Source organism: Carcharhinus amblyrhynchos, chromosome 14 (genome assembly GCF_965287045.1).
Source record: "Carcharhinus amblyrhynchos chromosome 14, sCarAmb.v2.hapA, whole genome shotgun sequence".
NCBI classification, from domain to species: Eukaryota; Metazoa; Chordata; class Chondrichthyes; order Carcharhiniformes; family Carcharhinidae; genus Carcharhinus; species Carcharhinus amblyrhynchos.
The window spans coordinates 3,245,852-3,264,523 of record NC_137337.1 but is presented as its reverse complement, the minus strand read 5'-3'; the positions used below and the strand labels follow the sequence as shown (position 1 = coordinate 3,264,523).

General features: G+C 47.0%; 1 protein-coding gene across 1 annotated transcript in view; it reads right to left on the bottom strand.

The window, feature by feature from the left end:
* nudt14 (nudix (nucleoside diphosphate linked moiety X)-type motif 14) overlaps positions 1–17,292 on the bottom strand; it is a 66,747-nt gene extending 49,455 nt beyond the window's left edge. The window contains exon 1 of the mRNA XM_080202176.1: positions 17,192–17,292. Coding sequence (XP_080058302.1) covers positions 17,192–17,275 — 84 coding nt within the window. The 5' untranslated portion in view covers positions 17,276–17,292. The remainder of the gene's footprint in view (positions 1–17,191) is intronic.
* Between the last annotated feature and the right edge of the window lie 1,380 nt (positions 17,293–18,672).

The window sequence follows — 18,672 nt, the reverse complement described above, 5'->3', positions numbered from 1 at the left end:
ATTGTGGTCAGAGGATTGAGCTACGATAAAGTGCTGCAGCAAGAGGGCTTGTTACTGATGATTTTCTGGAGGTACATACATTGCAAACAGGATGGAGAAGGTGAACAAAAAATATTGCTTGTCCTGTTCTCAAGGTTTTAGGTTCAAGGTGGTCCACAGGTTCAGACTGTAAATGACAACTTTAGGAATAGTATCAGGGTGTTCTGCTTTAAAAAAATAGTGAACAACATTAACATCATAGAATGATGCAACACAGCAGGTCATTCAGCCCATCATGCTAGTGCCAGTGTTTTTAAAGAGCTATCCATTTAGTCTCATTCCACTGTTCTATTCCAGATGAGATGGTGGAGAGATGGTGAACTCAGAATCTTTCCAGATGGAGGAGTCTCCCTCAACCATTTCTATCTTGTGTAATCCATGCTCAGTGTAATGTGTGCCGCGCACTGTTGGACCTGCTGCTGCTTGTCAGTGCTGCAATGGTATCTCACGGAGAGAATCTCAGCACTGTTGGAACCCGCTACACCTCCCCCAGTCTCCCTGTCTCCACTAATCTATTAGCAATAGGTTGACCAACAATTCTGATTTCCCCCATCCTCTCCAACCCTTTCCAACCTCCTACACTGGGACAATTCAAAGGGGCTTTAAACAGGAATGAACAATTCTCATTGCTCACTTTATAAACTCTAACTGTGTGAGCTGCTGTGTTGGAACATGCCCCTACTGTGCTTCCCTCTAAATAACACAGATGCCACAGGTAGCACTTAGGCAAGTGATGAAAAGAGGTTTTAACACATCAGTAATCACCTTGTGTTTACTGTACACCATGAATGAATGTTATAATGTGTTACTCTCCTGCCGAAGGAAAGTTTTATTGTTACTTCTTTTTGTTCCTTCATACAGTTAGACTTACGTTAATGGCCAATCACAACTGTATCTCCATCATAACTGGCAGATATGTGGCATGGAGTGATGCTCAGTAACACAGAATGCAACCCAACCCAGCTAACAGCTATTGCGGTGATACATCTACAGGCACAGACAGCCCAGCAACAAGCAAGCACTGAGGCACTCAAGCACCCTGAAGCATGGGTGGTGGAACACACACACCCGCACACCCGCACACACACACACACACACACACACACACACACACACACACACACACACACACACACACACACACACACACACACACACACACACACACACACACACACCCCAACACTCTATCAGGGATAGCAACTCAAACAAAATCTAATCTCCCTTAAATTCGTCTAAATCTTGCATTTCTATAGAGGTTTTCACAACATCGCAAGATTTCAAGGGCAGCACAGTAGCATAGCGCCTCTGATGCCTCACAGTGCCAGGGATCCAGTTTCCAATCCTAGCTTGGGCGACTGTCTGTGTGGAGTCTGCATGTTCTTCCTGCATGGGTTTCCTCCGGGTGCTCTGGTTTCCTCCCACAGTCTGAAAGACATGCTGGTTAGGGTGCATTGGCCGTGCTAAATTCTCCCTCAGTGAACCCAAACAGTTGCTAGAGTGTGGCGACTAGGGGATTTTTACAGTAACTTCTTTGCAGTGTTAATGTAAGCCTCCTTGTGACACTAATAAGGATAAATAGATGTCTCCTACAGCCAGTTAAGTATTCAAAATGTGGTCAGTGTTTAACACAGGAAATGCAGCAACCAGTTTGCACACAGCAAGCTCCATAAACAGAAATGTGATCATGATCAAAGAATCTAGTTTTAAATATGTTGCTTGATAGATAAATATTAGCCAGGAGATCTAGGATAGCTCTCTGTTTTTCTTTGAATAGTGTCCTGGAATATTTTGTATCCTCTAAGAGGGCAGTTTAATATCTTTTCTGAAGGACAGCACTTCCAAAAGTGCAGCACTCCCTGAGTACGCTGCACGCTGATTGTCAGTCTGGATTTCTGGGCTTGGGTCATTGGAGTGAGACCCTGTGACTCAGAGACGAGATGCAACCCACTGAACCATTGTTAACAGCCACCCTGCTTTCTCATCACAGCCTCAATTCCTCCTCTCTCACATCTCTTAAAGTCATTTCCTGTAATGCTTTGACAAAAGGCCTTGTTGTGCAGTTCAGGTTGTTGTCATTCTTACTGCAAAAAGATCAATCCATCTTTCTAAATTCTTAATTTTTAAACTGAACACATTTGGTATTTGCACAGGCAGCACAGTGGTTAGCACTGCTGCCTCACAGCGCCAGGGACCCAGGGGTTCAATTCCTGCCTTGGGTCACTGTCTGTGTGGAATTTGCACGTCTGCGTGGGTTTCCTCCCGGTGTTCCGGTTTCCTCCCACAGTCCAAAAATGTGTGGGTTAGGTGGGTAGGCCATGCTAAATTGTCCCTCAGAATCATAGAATCATTCACTGCAGAAGGAGGCCCTTTGGCCCATCAAGCCTGCACCGATAATAATCCCACCCAGGTCTTGTTCTATCTCCATAACCCCACATATTTACCCTCTTAATCCCCCTAACATTAAGGGGCAATTTATCATGGCCAATCAACCTAACCCCACATTTTTGGCACAGTAAGAAGCCTCACACACCAGGTTAAAGTCAAAGGTTTATTTGATATCACAAGCTTTCAGAGCGCTGCTCATTCATCAGGTGACTCACTGTCTGTGTGGAGTTTGCACATTCTCCCTGTGTCTTTGTGGGTTTTCTCTGGGTGCTTAGGTTTCCTCCCACTGTCTTTCATCACTCACCTGATGAAGGAGCAGCGCTCCAAAAACTCATGATACCAAATGATCCTGTTGGACTTTAACCTGGTGTTGTGAGACTTCTTACTGTGCTTACCCCTACCTAGTCCCGCCACCCCCCCCCCCCCCCCCCCCACCCCCCTCAACCTCCAAGTCCAATGCTGGCATCTCCACATTGCACATATTTGGACCATGGGAGGAAACTGGAGCACCTGGCGGAAACCCATGCAGACATGAGGAGAATGTGCAAACTCCACACAAAACAGTGACCCTACGCTGGAACTGAACCCACTGTGAGACAGCAGTGCTAACAACTGTGCCACCGTAGTGTCCAAAGATTTGTAGGTTAGGGGGCTTAGCGGGGTAAAGGCATAGAGTTACAGCGAGAGTGTGGGGTGGATGGTTAGAGAAACTGTGCAGACTCTATGGACCAAATGACCCATTTCTGCATTGTAAGGATTCTGTGATTTGAATTTGTTGTCACAAGTGAACAATTTTCTACAATCAGTGTTTTAAATTCCTGTTTATAATCACATGAATTCAGGTCACAGACTCCTCTTAACATTCTGTTATAAATTACAATATCAGTGTGTCTCACTTGCTCTACTCTCAAGGATAAAATTATCCTTGATTGCTGAGATCACCACCCTGATCACTGTGACTGTCTTGCTCCGTAAAGCATCAGACCCTGGCCTAGAACAAACAGGAAGATCCTGGGGAATAATGAACTGGAAAATCCTGGGGAATAATGAACAGGAGTGAGGCAGCTGTGGCTGAATCCAAGTTGGGAATGAACTGAGGGAGATAGAGAAATGGGCAGGAATGGAATGCACTGGAGGCAGGAGAGGATTTGGTAGCAAGCAGACAAACTCTGACAGGTCCAGACGTCTTGCCACTCCATGTTGGAATGTTGCAGTGCTGCCAGTATAGCGCCAAGAGCAAACACGCTTGTGCCATACTACTAACCAGCAGCTGTGGCAGCAGTCCAGATGTCAGGAACAATCCTAATCTTGTGTAATCGCATTCTTGGGAAGGTGCAAGGTCAGCCTTATGTTGACAGGTGGCCACTTGATGATTAACATGCGAGCAATTAATGTGTCTACAATTTGATCCTGCTTTGAAGATCACATCTTCCAGGAATGTGGTTATGCAATGGAAACGGGGAGGAAATAATCTGGTGTTTCAGTGACAGAGTCTTCCTGCAGTTTGTGTGAGCCCAAGATAAACCCAGAAGCAATTTTCAAAGCAGAAAAGTTTCTACAACAAGGAAACAAGCTTTCTGTATCTGAGTCAAACCTAACCAACAGGCTGGCTCACAGACTGAAAGAAAACAAAGAGAAAACTGGGAAGGAAGACCGTGAGGGAAGGAAAGGACCTCTCACAAACTCAGGACTTTCCAAAACACCCCACTTGTATCTTGCTCAGCATTGTACCACTGGGCCCAAACTGAGGGCTATACTCAATCCTAACAGCCAAAGCGTAAAGCAATGGGAGGCTGGGTATATAATGGGAGGTGGGCGAGGAACTGGCACAGGGGTTGTGCTTCAGAGGGGAAATGTTGGGTTCATTGTGGGTGAGGAATCTCTATGGAGAATCATCATTAGCATGCAAGCATCAGCTGAGCTGCATCAGTCTGTCTGACTGCAGAGGCTGTGACACCTGAACCTAGTCCTGTTGTCAAAGTCCTGAGAGATAGAGAGAGAAAGAGAGCGGCTTCAAAAGCTATCAGTGACTGGTACTAAGCAGTGGGACAAACCCTGGTTGATTTTTTAATCACCAGCTGAGGCCAGGCAACATTCCTCACAGGGCAGTGATCAATCAGAACGGCCTTGATGTCCATTTACTGGTTAATTTTTAATGATAGTAAAGTTGTATTCAGAGAGCAGACAGCTAGAGCAAGAGAATGAGTTTGAGAAACTGACACTAAAGTATTACACCCTAAATCACCTCAAACACAAAAAGGAATAACATACTGAGCCCTTCCTTCGACTTCTGAACAAGGCCATTCCTTAAAAGGAGCTGGAAGGGAGGCAGGAAATTGCCGTTTTAACTTGCATCCTCCCAGTGACCTTCGAGGTGGGACGAGGTTATTGGTTTAAACAACCTCTTCCGAACCATGGGGGGTCGATCTGAAGCCTCACAGATTACAATGCAAAAGCAGACAGCATGAGCCACAGCTGAAAGCTGCATCATACACAGGACAAATCCTAAAGCACTCATTCACTCCCCTCTCACCACAGCCTCCCTGCTGTAAGTGGATCACATTGAGAATGATAAGAACATAAGAACATAAGAAATAGGAGCAGGAGTAGGCCATCTGGCCCTTCGAGCCTGCCCCGCCATTCAATAAGATCATGGCTGATCTGTCGTGGCTCAGTTCCACTTTCATGATATTCCAATTCTGCTCATATTCTTTAATGTACATTGTTTGGTTCCAATCTGCTCTGCCCTTTTAAGGGTATCTGGACAAATGAGTGTAAATGGGCCCAAGGTTGAGTCGAAACCAGAGGCTAACTGCTCCGAGGCACAGTTGAATGCTGTGTGCGGCTGGGAAAGGTTCTGTGGGAGCAGCAGGAAAAGCCGGGCTTTCTCCTTTTTGACTGGAAAACACTTTGGAACATCCTGAGGATGTAAATGGTGCTATAGAAATACAAATCCTTTATTTGCTTTCAAGTGTTTTTGTTGAAGTGAAGCATCCAGACTCAGGATAACGCAAACCGCCCAGGTCACAGCAAACAAAACACAGAATGAGACACGTCACAAAAGTTGGGGTTAGGTGGTGCCAAGCAAAGGCTCTAATAGGCAGCAAGTTACTGCAGGAAAGGAACTCTGACAGGGGTGAGGCAAGTTACTGTCCTGAGCTTGCTGGATAAGAATAAGTCACAACAAATCGGGATTTCAGAGGGGTGCAGGAGTGGGCCAAAGGGAAAACGGGCAGAGCGCACACAGGGAGTGGGTGTGGGGCAGAGGGGAAGGGGGCGAGCGCACACAGGGAGTGGGTGTGGGGCAGAGGGGAAGGGGGCAGAGCGCACACAGGGAGTGGGTGTGGGGCAGAGGGGAAGGGGGCGAGCGCACACAGGGAGTGGGTGTGGGGCAGAGGGGAAGGGGGCGAGCACACACAGGGAGTGGGTGTGGGGCAGAGGGGAAGGGGGCAGAGCGCACACAGGGAGTGGGTGTGGGGCAGAGGGGAAGGGGGCAGAGCGCACACAGGGAGTGGGTGTGGGGCAGAGGGGAAGGGGGGCGAGCGCACACAGGGAGTGGGTGTGGGGGCGGAGGGGAAGGGGGGCGAGCGCACACAGGGAGTGGGTGTGGGGGCGGAGGGGAAGGGGGGCGAGCGCACACAGGGAGTGGGTGTGGGGGCGGAGGGGAAGGGGGGCGAGCGCACACAGGGAGTGGGTGTGGGGCAGAGGGGAAGGGGGCAGAGCGCACACAGGGAGTGGGTGTGGGGCAGAGGGGAAGGGGGCAGAGCGCAGACAGGGAGTGGGTGTGGGGCAGAGGGGTGGGCGAGGGGAAGAGGGAATGGAGTGGAGCTGTAGAGTGGGCGCTGGTCAGGTAGAGTGGCATTGGGTAACAAATGTGGGCGCTGGGCAGAGTGAGTTGGTGCTGGACAGGGTGGGCGCTGAGCCGTGAGGTGCTGGGCAGTGAGGGTGGATGCTGGGCAGACAAAGTGGGTGCTGAGCAGGGTGGGTTTTGGGTAGGGTGGGTGCTAGGCAGACAGAGTGGGTGCTGAGCAGAGTGGGTGCTGGGTAGGGTGGGTGCTGGGCAGGCAGAGTGGGTGCTGAGCAGAGTGGGTGCTGGGCAGGCAGAGTGGGTGCTGAGCAGGGTGAGTTTTGGGTAGGGTGGGTGCTAGGCAGACAGAGTGGGTGCTGAGTAGGGTGGGTGCTGGGCAGACAGATGGGTGCTGAGCAGAGTGGGTGCTGGGTAGGGTGGGTGCTGGGCAGGCAGAGTGGGTGCTGGGTAGGGTGGGTGCTGGGCAGGCAGAGTGGGTGCTGAGCAGGGTGGGTGCTGGATCGTGAGGATGGATGAGTGCTGGTTACGGTATCTAACGCACAGGAATATGTCGAGAAACACGAGCAGCAAAATGAGCAGGTGAACGATGGAAGTTGGAACTGTGAAATGGGAGCAGTCAATAGCTTGGAGGTTAGTTTGAATCTGAATATTAGCTGATTGCTTCTTCACTGAACATCCGTACCTAAAATGCTCATTCTGTCTCCCTGGCTCCACAAAGGCTACCTGAGTTTTCCAGCATTTGTTTCCAATTTTCCACATGCAATAATTCTTTCATTTAGTTCGCTTTAATTCCCTGCTGCAGCCCGAATACTTCCTGCCCCTATCTCGCCAGCTTTTCCAATTCAAACTCCGTGTTGGCGGGCAGTTACTTTTTGACTTACACCAATCCTTCAGTCGTTTTGGTTCTTGGAGGTTGCTGACACCTGAGACTTTGGCACTTGTTTTTACTGTATCCAGGCAAAGTGTGGAATTATTCAGAGAGTGTATCATCGAGATGTGCTGGGTTTGGCAAGGGCAGGGGTCCAGATTACCAAGCTGAGGTAACTGAGGCCCACAGGACACCATGGTTAGATGGCAGGAGGGACACAGAAAGAGATAGGAGGGGAGGGGAGAGGTGAGGAGAGGCATGACCTTGTGGGGAACTCAGACATTAACACCAGAAGCTCAGAATGTCTTTTTGAGTGAAATTTTGTCTAATTTCCATTTCACTGCTCCCAGTTTTTTGTGATTTATGTTTGGTCAATATCGTATATATTTTCTGTGCCCTGAAAGAGGTCTCTTCCCAAGACCCATCCAAACCTCACATTTCTCTAAGCCTTGTGTCCTCACGATCCCACTCCCTACACATGGGGTCAATCACGGGGTTCTTTTCTAATCTGATTCTATATTATCTGTGAGCCATTGACCAAATTGGGTGGCACGGTGGCACAGTGGCTAGCGCTGCTGCTTCACAGCTTCAGGGACCTGGGTTCAATTCCTGGCTCGGGTCACTGACTGCATGGAGTCTGCACATTCTCCCTGTGTCTGCATGGGTTTCCTTCGGGTGCTCCAGTTTCCTCCCACAGTCCCAAAAACGTGCCAGTTAGGTGCATCGATCTGAAGAGCCACTGGACTGTGGCGACTGGGGGAATTTCACAGTAACTTCATTACAGTGTTAATGTAAGCCTTACTTGTGATTTATAAACTTTAAATCTCAGGTCAGCATTGAAGTGTCAACTACCCTTCAGGTGCCTCGGATCTATTCCGGGAACACTTCAGCACACAAGGGGAGTGAAAGCCTGCAACTTCCTCCCTCACAAAGGTGCTGGGGCTGGGGAAGGGAATCAATTTTGTTTTGTTGACTAAGGGATATCAAGGGTTATAGAACCAAGGCAGCTGGGTGGAGTTCTGTCTTACAGTCTTGGCTCGAGGAGCTGAGTGGGGATCTCCTCCTGTTCCTACATTCCAAAGTTACAAAGAATTTCTTTTCCAGTCTGCTGGTTTGCAAACCTCCAACATTGGTTCCAGTGAAATAACCAAGTACGTATTGGGAGGTGAGGGAAGGGGAAGGGAGGATATAGTTAACACCCTGGCTTTTACCTCTGGCCCACAATCTCCCAGGTATTCACTGCAGCAGCTGCACTCCATCCTGCTGCTGGAAATCACCGCCTATCACCCCCTGATCTCATTCCATTTCCAGATAAATAACTCAGCATTTCTTCTTCATTTCCCGAATTCCAACTCAAACAGGCACTAACATCCTGATATCATTCAACAACTGGCCCCCTGTAAATGTAACATTGGAAATGCATCTAACCAAGAAAATTCTCCAAGCAGGCAGCCAACTGAAAAATATAATCTGCACAGATTAAAACAAATACACGAAACAGAACATCCGAGAGTGAGTTACAGACTGGAATCTAATCGAGAGGTTCTGGGTGGTTTATACACAGACTAACAGATACCCGGGAGTGAGTTACAGACTGGAATCTAATCGAGAGGTTCTGGGTGGTTTATATACAGAATAACAGATACCCAGGAGTGAGTTACAGACTGGAATCTAATCGAGAGGTTCTGGGTGGTTTATATACAGAATAACAGATACCCAGGAGTGAGTTACAGACTGGAATCTAATCGAGAGGTTCTGGGTGGTTTATATACAGAATAACAGATACCCAGGAGTGAGTTACAGACTGGAATCTAATCGAGAGGTTCTGAGTGGTTTATATACAGAATAACAGATACCCAGGAGTGAGTTACAGACTGGAATCTAATCGAGGGGTTCGGGGTGGTTTTTATATGTAGAATAACAGATACCCGGGAGTGAGTTACAGATTGGAATCTAATCGAGGGGTTCGGGGTGGTTTATATATAGAATAACAGATACCCGGGAGTGAGTTACAGACTGGAATCTAATCGAGGAGTTCGGGGTGGTTTATATACAGAATAACAGATACCCAGGAGTGAGTTACAGACTGGAATCTAATCGAGGAGTTCGGGGTGGTTTATATATAGAATAACAGATACCTGGGGAGTGAGTTACAGACTGGAACATAATCGAGGAGTTCGGGGTGGTTTATATATAGAATAACAGATACCCGGGAGTGAGTTACAGACTGGAATCTAATCGAGGGTTCGGGGTGGTTTATATATAGAATAACAAATACCCAGGAGTGAGTTACAGACTGGAATCTAATCAAGGGGTTTGGGGCAATTTATATATAGAATAACAGATACCCGGGAGTGAGTTACAGACTGGAATCTAATCGAGGAGTTCGGGGTTGTTTATATATAGAATAACAGATACCCGGGAGTGAGTTACAGACTGGAACCTAATCGAGGAGTTTGGGGTGGTTTATATATAGAATAACAGATACCCGGGAGTGAGTTACAGACTGGAACCTAATCGAGGGGTTCGGGGTGGCTTACATATAGAATAACAGATACCCGGCAGTGACTTACAGACTGGAATCTAATCGAGGGGTTCGGGGTGGTTTATATATAGAATAACAGATACCCAGGTGTGAGTTACAGACTGGAATCTAATCGAGGGGTTCGGGGTGGTTTATATACAGAATAACAGATACCCGGGAGTGAGTTAAGACTGGAATCTAATCGAGGGGTTCGGGGTGGTTTATATATAGATTAACAGATACCCAGGAGTGAGTTACAGACTGGAATCTAATCGAGGGGTTCGCGATGGTTTATATATAGAATAACAGATACCTGGAAGTGAGTTACAAGCTGGAATCTAAACAAGGGGTTTGCAGTGATTTATATATAGAGTAACAGATACCTGGGAGTGAGTTACAAACTGGAATCTAATCGAGGGGTTCGGGGTGGTTTATATATAGAATAACAGATACCCGGGAGTGAGTTACAGACTGGAATCTAATCGAGGGGTTTGGGGTGGTTTATATATAGAAGAACAGATACCCGGGAGTGAGTTACAGACTGGAATCTAATCGAGGGGTTCGGGGCAGTTTATATATAGAACAACAGACACCCGGGAGTGAGTTACAGACTGGAATCTAATCGAGGGATCAGGGCAGTTTGTATATACAATAACAGGTACCTGGGAGTGAGTTACAGACTGGAATCTAATCAAGGCGTTCACATATAGAATCAGAGACTGACAAATTATAGTTCTTCAAGCTCTGATAATCCATTAATGGACTGCAGCAGAGAGGGAGGGAGTAAACAGAAAAAGTATACATGGGACCGATTTCTAAGTTTGTCTGCCTACAATGAAAGGGCTGTTACCAGATCTTGTTATGAATTATGAAACAGGGCAGGTGGATACATAAAATGGAGGTCTTGTAACACAGAGGCTGATATCCCTGTCTCTGGGTCAGAAGCTCTGAGTTCAAGTCCCACGTCAGGACGCTGACTAGGGCTGGTACGTTCATAATGTGGCCGAACAGCTTAATGGAGTAGTTTTCAAATCCATCCTGTCAACTAACGTGAAGAGCAGGAGAGTCTCCTGGTCATACTGCTGACAGCATCAACAAACTACTGCAGCACATTGCCAAATGTAATCATAGCTAATCCAATGGAAGTCCATGGTCATCAGTGCCAACCTGGCATGGTAACTGAAGCTGGGTGAACACCGTGGATATGATGAGTGACCATTAAATAATCAGGTTCAACTTCCAAGTAGAAAGGAAAAAAGTTGGTACAAAAACAAGGTCACCTGACTGGAATAGGGCACACTTTATAAAGGAGAAAATGAGGTGTGGTTGAAAGGTGACTGCAGACCAACAATGGGACTTTATTCAAAAAACAGGCAGAATAATGTTCAAATTCAAACCATGCAGGGCAACTTGGTCAAAAGCAATGGCAGTTAACTGTTCCCTGGTGCATTCTCCATGGCAACTCCTCTACCAATCAGAGTCCACCTGCCAGCCAATCAACACTCTCTTCTCATGCAGTATAAATTGTTGTTTCCTTTACTATTTGTATTCTTGTGAACTGTCCTGATGAGTGCAAGACAAAAAGCTTCAACCACACGCCCTTTTTTCTCAGCAATGCTGAAGTTTGAAGTTTTTAAGGTTTATTTATTAGTCACAAATAGGCTTATATTCACACTGTAATGAAGTTACTGTGAAAATCCCCTCATCATCACACTCCAGCGCCTGTTCATGTACACTAGGGGAGAATTTAGCATGGCCAATGCACCCAAACCCATGCATCTTTGAACTGCTGGAGGAAACTGGAGCACCCGGAGGAAACCCATGCAGACCCAGGAAGCATATGCAGACTCCACACAGTCAGTGACCCAAGCCAGGAATTGAACCCAGGTCCCTGGCACTGTGAGGCAGCAGTGCTAACCACTGTGCTACTGTGCCACCCAGGATTGCTGCTATCACCATGTCCTGAGATTGTCATTTTACAAATGCAACTTCTCTTCCTCTTCTCTCTTTCATCATCACCTGTACAACAGGGTGTACTCACAATATATACCACTGCCCAAGTGGGGTACACTGTGATTTGAGGCACAACTATTTCCCTCCAATGTGCTGTCTATAGACAGCAACTGACAGGGAAATTTGAGGGAGTACTTAAATCTTTATAAATGTGGGAGAAGGGGAAGAAGATGGGAAGGAGGGAACTCAGCAGAAACACTGAAAGCAGCAGGGCGGATTGAGAGAACAACGAATAAAGCAGACAGTATCCTGAGCCTTATTTATCGGGGTCTAGGGTACAAGAGCAAGGAGGTTATGTTGAGCTTATGTTGAGCTTGCACTCGGCTGGAATACTGAGTCCGATTCTGGGTGTCGCACTTTAGGAAGGATTAAAAAAGGTGCACAAAAGATTCATGAGAATGGTTCCAGGAATGACAAACTTCTGTTGTGAAGATAGATTGGAAAAGCTGGAACTGCTTTCCTTAGAGAAACGGTTGAAAAGAGATGTGACAGAGGTATTCAAAATCAGGAGGGGTCTGGGCAGAGTAGAGAGGGAGAACCTGTTCCCACTTGTGAAAGGATCGAGAGCAAGAGGCACAGAGTTAAGGTAATGAGTAAATAAAGTAAAAGTGACATGAGGAAATCTTTTTCACGCAGCGAGTGGTTAGGGTTTGGAATGCATTTCCTGGGAGGGTGGCAAAAGCATTCCATTGAAGCATTCAAAAGGGAATTAGACTGTTATCTGAAAAGGAAGGACGTGCAGAATTACAGGGAAATGAGGCAGGAATGACACAAGGTAAGCTGTGCATTTGGTGAGCCAGTTCAGACATGATGGGCCAAATGGCCTCCATCTGAGCTGTATTAATTTTGTGAATCTGGGTTCACTCGAAAGCACATGCTCAGAGCACCCTCTGCTGTTGAGCAATGCAATCAAATGCTTTTCCACACCAGCCACTGTGAACGAGTGCTGAAATACTTGCTCTGGACCTGCCGCCATTCAGTTATGCATTGACACAATTCATCTCATCTCGAGCCCTTCCAGGTGGCACAGAAAAGAGGCAAACATCCTGTCAGGCTGCGAAAGCATTAGCAGAATGCATTCTCAAGTCTACCACAGCCTGTCAGAACCAGCCCGGGAGGGAGTGGAATCTCAAATCACGTAAAACAGTCATTTGATAAGTAATGGTAAGGCTGCACAGCACAGGGTGTGGCATCTCAGACAGACTGCTGTGGGCTTTATGTTAGTTAAAGGAGCCAGAAACAAAAGGTTTGTGCAGACATCATGACGAGAAACAATTCTGAAAAGATTCTGAACCTGGCAAAGATGTTACTTCCCAAAGGTCTCTTTAGTAAATGGATGGTTTGGTCTGAGTTTAAACCAATAAGACCAAGAACCTCATCTGTGTGGATGTTGCTGATCTCAATAATTGGCAATCGGGGTAATGAACTATAGGCCAGTTAGCTTAACTTCAGTCACTGGGAAAATGTTAGTGTTCTTTTATAAAGGATGTAATAGCAGAGCATTTAGAAATACATAATATAATCAAGATAGTCAGCATGGCTTCATGAAGGAGAAATCATACCTCACAAACTGATTAGGATTCTTTGAAGTGGCAATGGTCAGGATAGATAAAGGGGAACCAGTAGATGTAATATACTTAGATTTCCAAAAAGTGTTTGATAAAGTACTGTGCAAAATGCTACGTATTAAGACAAGAGCCCATGGTGTTGGGGGTAGTATAATAGCATGCATAGAGGATTGGCTATCTGATAGAAAACAAGGAGTTGAGGTAAAGGGGCCATTTTCAGGAGGGCAATCTAGTAGACTAGCAGATTGCCACAAGGATCAGTGCTGGGACCACAAGCATTTACAATATTTATTAATGATTTGATGGAGGGAAGTAAGCATACTATCGCCAAGTTTGTGGATGATACAAAAATAGGTGGGAAGGCAAGTGGCGAAAATAACACCAGGAAATAGACAGGTTAGATGAATGGGCAAAAGACTTGGCAGAAGGGATCAATGTGAAGTTGTACACTTTGGTCAGAAGAATAAAGGAACTAAATATTGTTGTTGTTCGTCCATCATCATTGATGAGGACCTCGACACCATTAGTCATTTTGAGGCTGGTTGCGGTGTGTCCGAAGATGATCTGATCAGGTCAATTCAGGCATGGGATGTCCTGGCACATATTGGACAGACTTGTGTAGGCCCTGTAGTCGTTGCGCTGGTGGCTCTGAACTTGCACAGCTCGTGCTTAAGTTGTGCTTCAGCATTGCACCTTGCTTTGTAAGCTTGACAACCCTTGTGGATGAGGCAGCGCCAGGAAGGGCAGTTTTGTGCCAGCATTTCCCAGGTGGCCGTGTCTATGTCAAGCGACTTCAGGGAGGTTTTGAGTGTGTCTCTGTAATGTTTCTTCTGCCCTCCATGCGAACGTCTTCCAGCAGAGAGTTCCCCAGAAAGGGGCTGCTTGGGTATGCACTCATCTGGCACACGGATGACATGACCTGCCCTGCCCACCAGGTCTGTGCTCTCATCAGCAGTGTGTGGACTGATGGTAGACTTGCTCTAGAGAGAACTTCAGTGGCTGATACTTTGTCTTGCCATTTGATGCATAATATTCTGTGAAGACAAGTCATGTGGAAATGATTGAGCTGTCTTGAATGCCTTCGATACACAGTCCACATTTCACAGGCAGACAGGAGGTTAGTGAGTACCATGGTGCTGTAGACCTTCAGTTTTGTTGCTGGGCTGATTACTCGACATTCCCAAACAGTGAAGTGCAGTCTACCGAAAGCAGAACTGGCTTCTGCTATTCTGCAGTTAACTTCTGTATCAATAGTCACTGCTTGGGAGAGGGTGCTGCCAAGATAAGTGAGCTGATCTACTGCCTGTAGTTTCTGCCCTTTGATTGTGATTATGGGTTCTGTGTACGGTGCATGAGGAGCAGGCTGGTGCATGATTTCAGTCTTTTTAACGTCGATGGTGAGACAAAGTTGTCACAAGCCATGGAAAATTTGTCCATACTGACTTGCATCTCTGGCTCAGCCAGTATGCAGGGCACAGTCATCGGCAAAGAGGAAATCTCTCAGAACAGTCTCCTTCACTTTGGTAATAGCTTGAAGTTTCCTCAGGTTGAAGAGCTTCCCATCCACTCTGTACTTGAGGCTGATTCCAGCAACACTGTCCTGGAAGGCATCATTCAGCATGGCAGTAAACATCATGCTGAACAGTGTGGGTGCGAGCACACAGCCCTGTTTGACACCACTGGTGACTGGGAATGCCTCAGAGGATTCTCTGCTATCCAGTACTCTGGCCAACAACGAACTGGCGTACCATCAGAATGAATTTGGTGGGGGCAGCCGAACTTTGATATGATCCTCCACAGGCCTTGTCAGCTTGCAGTATCGAAGGCTTTCGCAAGTTCAACAAAGGTTGTGTAGAGTTCGAGATTCTGCTCCTGACACTGCTCCTGAAGTTGGCGCGCAGCAAAAATCATGTCAGTAGTCCCACGACCTTTGTGGAAGCCACACTGTGACTCTGGAAGCAGGCCCAGCTCCAGATGAGTGACCAGACAATTTAGCAGGACTTTTGCAAGGGTTTTTCCTGTGATGGAGAGCAGCGAGATTCCTCGGTGGTTGTTGCATACTTGCCAATTGCCCTTCTTCTTGTAGAGGTGTATGATGGAGGCATCTTTAAGTTCCTGAGGAATGGATCCTTGCTTCCAAAAGGACTGGAACAACTCAGTAAGCTTCTCGATAAGTAAGAAGAATAAAGGAACTGAATATTACTTAAATGGAGAAAGACTGAGAAAGCTGCAACACAGAGGGATTTGGGGGCTCTTGTGCATAAATCACAAAAACCTAGTGTGCAAGTTCAGCCAGAAATAGGGAAAGCAAACAGAATGTTGGCCTTTCATTCAAAGAGAGCAGAGTATAAAAATAGGGAAGCCTTGCTAAAACTATACAAGGCATTGGTTAGACCACAACTGGAATACTGAGAACAGTTTTAGTCCTTTATCTGAGGACTGATATTCTGGTGTTGGAGACTGTTCAGAAAAGGTTCACTAGATTGATCCTGGGTGTGGAGGGATTTTCTTATGAGGAGAGTTTGAGTAGGTTAGGCCTGAACTCATTGAAGTTTAGAAGAATGAGAGGTGATCTTGTTAAGACAAAGAAGATTCTGACGGGGCTTGTCAGAGTAGATGCTGAGAGGCTATTTCCCCTCGTGAGAGAGCCTAGGTACAGAGGGTATAATCACAGAGTAAGGGGTCAGCCATTTAAGACAGAAATGAGGAGAAATTTCTTCTCTCAAAGGATAGTGAATGTGTAATTCTTTATAGCAGAGCGCTGTACAGGCTGGGCCATTAACCAGATGGATATTGAAGTGGTGGAGGCTGCCTCGCTAAATATTTTTAAGAAGCGGGTTGATGGGTTCTTGATAAGAGAGGGGATTAAGGGTTATGGGGAGAGGGCGGGAAAGTGGAACTGAGCCACGACAGATCAGCCATGATCTTATTGAATGGCGGGGCAGGCTCGAAGGGCTAGATGGCCTACTCCTGCTCCTATTTCTTATGTTCTTATGTATATTAATGTAACGTGGCAACAATAAAAACCCAGAGAACAATCCGGATGGGATAAACCCAGACACCAATCCGGACTGAATAAACCCAGTGACCAATCCGGATTGAATAAACCCATTGACCAACCCGGATTGAATAAACCCAGTGACCAATCTGGATTGAATAAACCCAGTGACCAATCTGGATTGAATAAACCCAGTGACCAATCCGGATTGAATAAACCCATTGACCAATCCGGATTGAATAAACCCATTGACCAATCCGGATTGAATAAACCCATTGACCAATCCGGATTGAATAAACCCATTGACCAATCAGGATTGAATAAGCCCAGTGACCAACCCGGATTGAATAAACCCAGTGACCAATCCGGACTGAATAAACCCAGTGACCAATCCGGATTGAATAAACCCAGTGACCAATCCGGATTGAATAAACCCATTGACCAATCCGGATTGAATAAACCCATTGACCAACCCGGATTGAATAAACCCAGTGACCAATCCGGATTGAATCAACCCATTGACCAATCAGGATTGAATAAACCCAGTGACCAATCCGGATTGAATAAACCCATTGACCAATCCGGATGGAATAAACCCAGTGACCAATCCGGATGGAATAAACCCAGTGACCAACCCGGACTGAATCAACCCAGTGACCAATCCGGATTGAATAAACCCATTGACCAATCCGGATGGAATCAACCCATTGACCAATCCAGATTGAATAAACCCAGTGACCAATCCGGATGGAATAAACCCAGTGACCAATCCGGATGGAATCAACCCATTGACCAATCCAGATTGAATAAACCCAGAGACCAATCCGGATGGAATAAACCCAGTGACCAACCCGGACTGAATCAACCCAGTGACCAATCCGGATTGAATAAACCCAGAGACCAATCCGAATCGAATAAACCCGAGTCTGATCGCGGTCTCGGTTTAGGCCTCAGCCGAAGCCTGGGCCTCGCCTGGAGGACCCACCTGAGTGTAGTGAACGCGGAGCGGCCTCAGGAAGCGGGAATCGGAGCAGGGGCCCAACGTCACCTCAGAGAGCGCGTCCATCATCCGAGGCAGCGGCGGGGGGCGGGGCCTGGCTGCCAATCAGCACGGTGGGCGGGGCCTCACTGTCAATCAACCCGGCGCGTGCGGTCTGGCGGCCAATCAGTGCAGGGGCGGGAGCTCGCTGTCAATCAGCATGGAGGCGGGGCCTCGCTGTCAATCAGTACGGGGCGGGGCCTCGCTGTTAATCAGCCTGGGGGCGGGGCCTCGCTGTCAATCAACCCGGGGCGCGGCCTCGCTGTCAATCAGTGCAGGGGGCGTCGCCAGTGCGGTGCTAACCGTCAACCCCAGGGTCAGGGATTCGGGTCCACAGACGGCCATTCCCATGTTCTCCTGATATCCCCCGTTTCTGTGGGTTCCAGCTTGACAAGGGGAGTCTGTTGATACCTTCAGCAATGGTATAGGGAGCTTCTTGCTCCTGGAAGGGGCATCATGGCCTCATGTTCTGGGGGAGGGGGAAGAGTGTGGGCCCAACTGTCCTCCATGGCAGAGCAGATGAGGGAAGACATGTCCCTGAAATCTGACACCAACCCATGAAGATTGTGATGAATGAAGGTGCCCCAAGGCCCCCAAGTTATACAAAATCACCTATGGGCTTCTATCAGGGTCCATTTACCAAGGACTGCGTTGATGGAGAATTGGCAACAGGACAGGGCTGCCAACCTGGCAGTCTCTGTGTTGGGGAGGGAGCTAGAAAAGGTGTTCTAAAACTAGACTGTCGCATGTCCTGACTGGGGAGATGCAGCATTACACATCACCATCTTTGTGGTCAAAGAAAACTTGAAATTTTGCAACTTGGAATGTTAGGAGGTTCAAAAATCATCCGGAGACTGACCATCTGGAAAGAAAATCACGTGAGTTCTCAAGATACTGACATCTCCACTTTCACTGAGACCTGCCTTGATGAGGAAGGACAATTGAAAGAACAAGCAGGGGAATATACCTATATGGAGTTTACACATTCTCCCTGTGTCTGGGTGGGTTTCCTCCAGGTGCTCCAGTTTCTCTCACACTCCAAAGATCGGTGGGTTAGGTGGATTGGCCACGCTGATTTGTCCCTTAATGTCCAAATATGTGTAAGTTAGATGGATTAGCCATGCTAAATGTGAGGGGTTAGGTTAGGGGAGAGGGCCTGGGTAAGATACTCTGTATGAGAGTTGGTGTTGATGTGCTGGACCGAATGACCTCTTCTGCAATATAGGGAGTCTATGATTCTAACATGGTTACTTCATAAAACTTCTAAAACTGGATTAAGACCTTAAAAAGGCAATGTCTGCCCATAACCTTGAACAAAAGGAATGTTCTGGCAATATTCAAGAATCTGACACCTCGTTATCTCTGAAGAGATTCTAATGATTCTAAGTGGCTGCAGTGGTAAATTCAAAGGGAATTATACAAAGGCC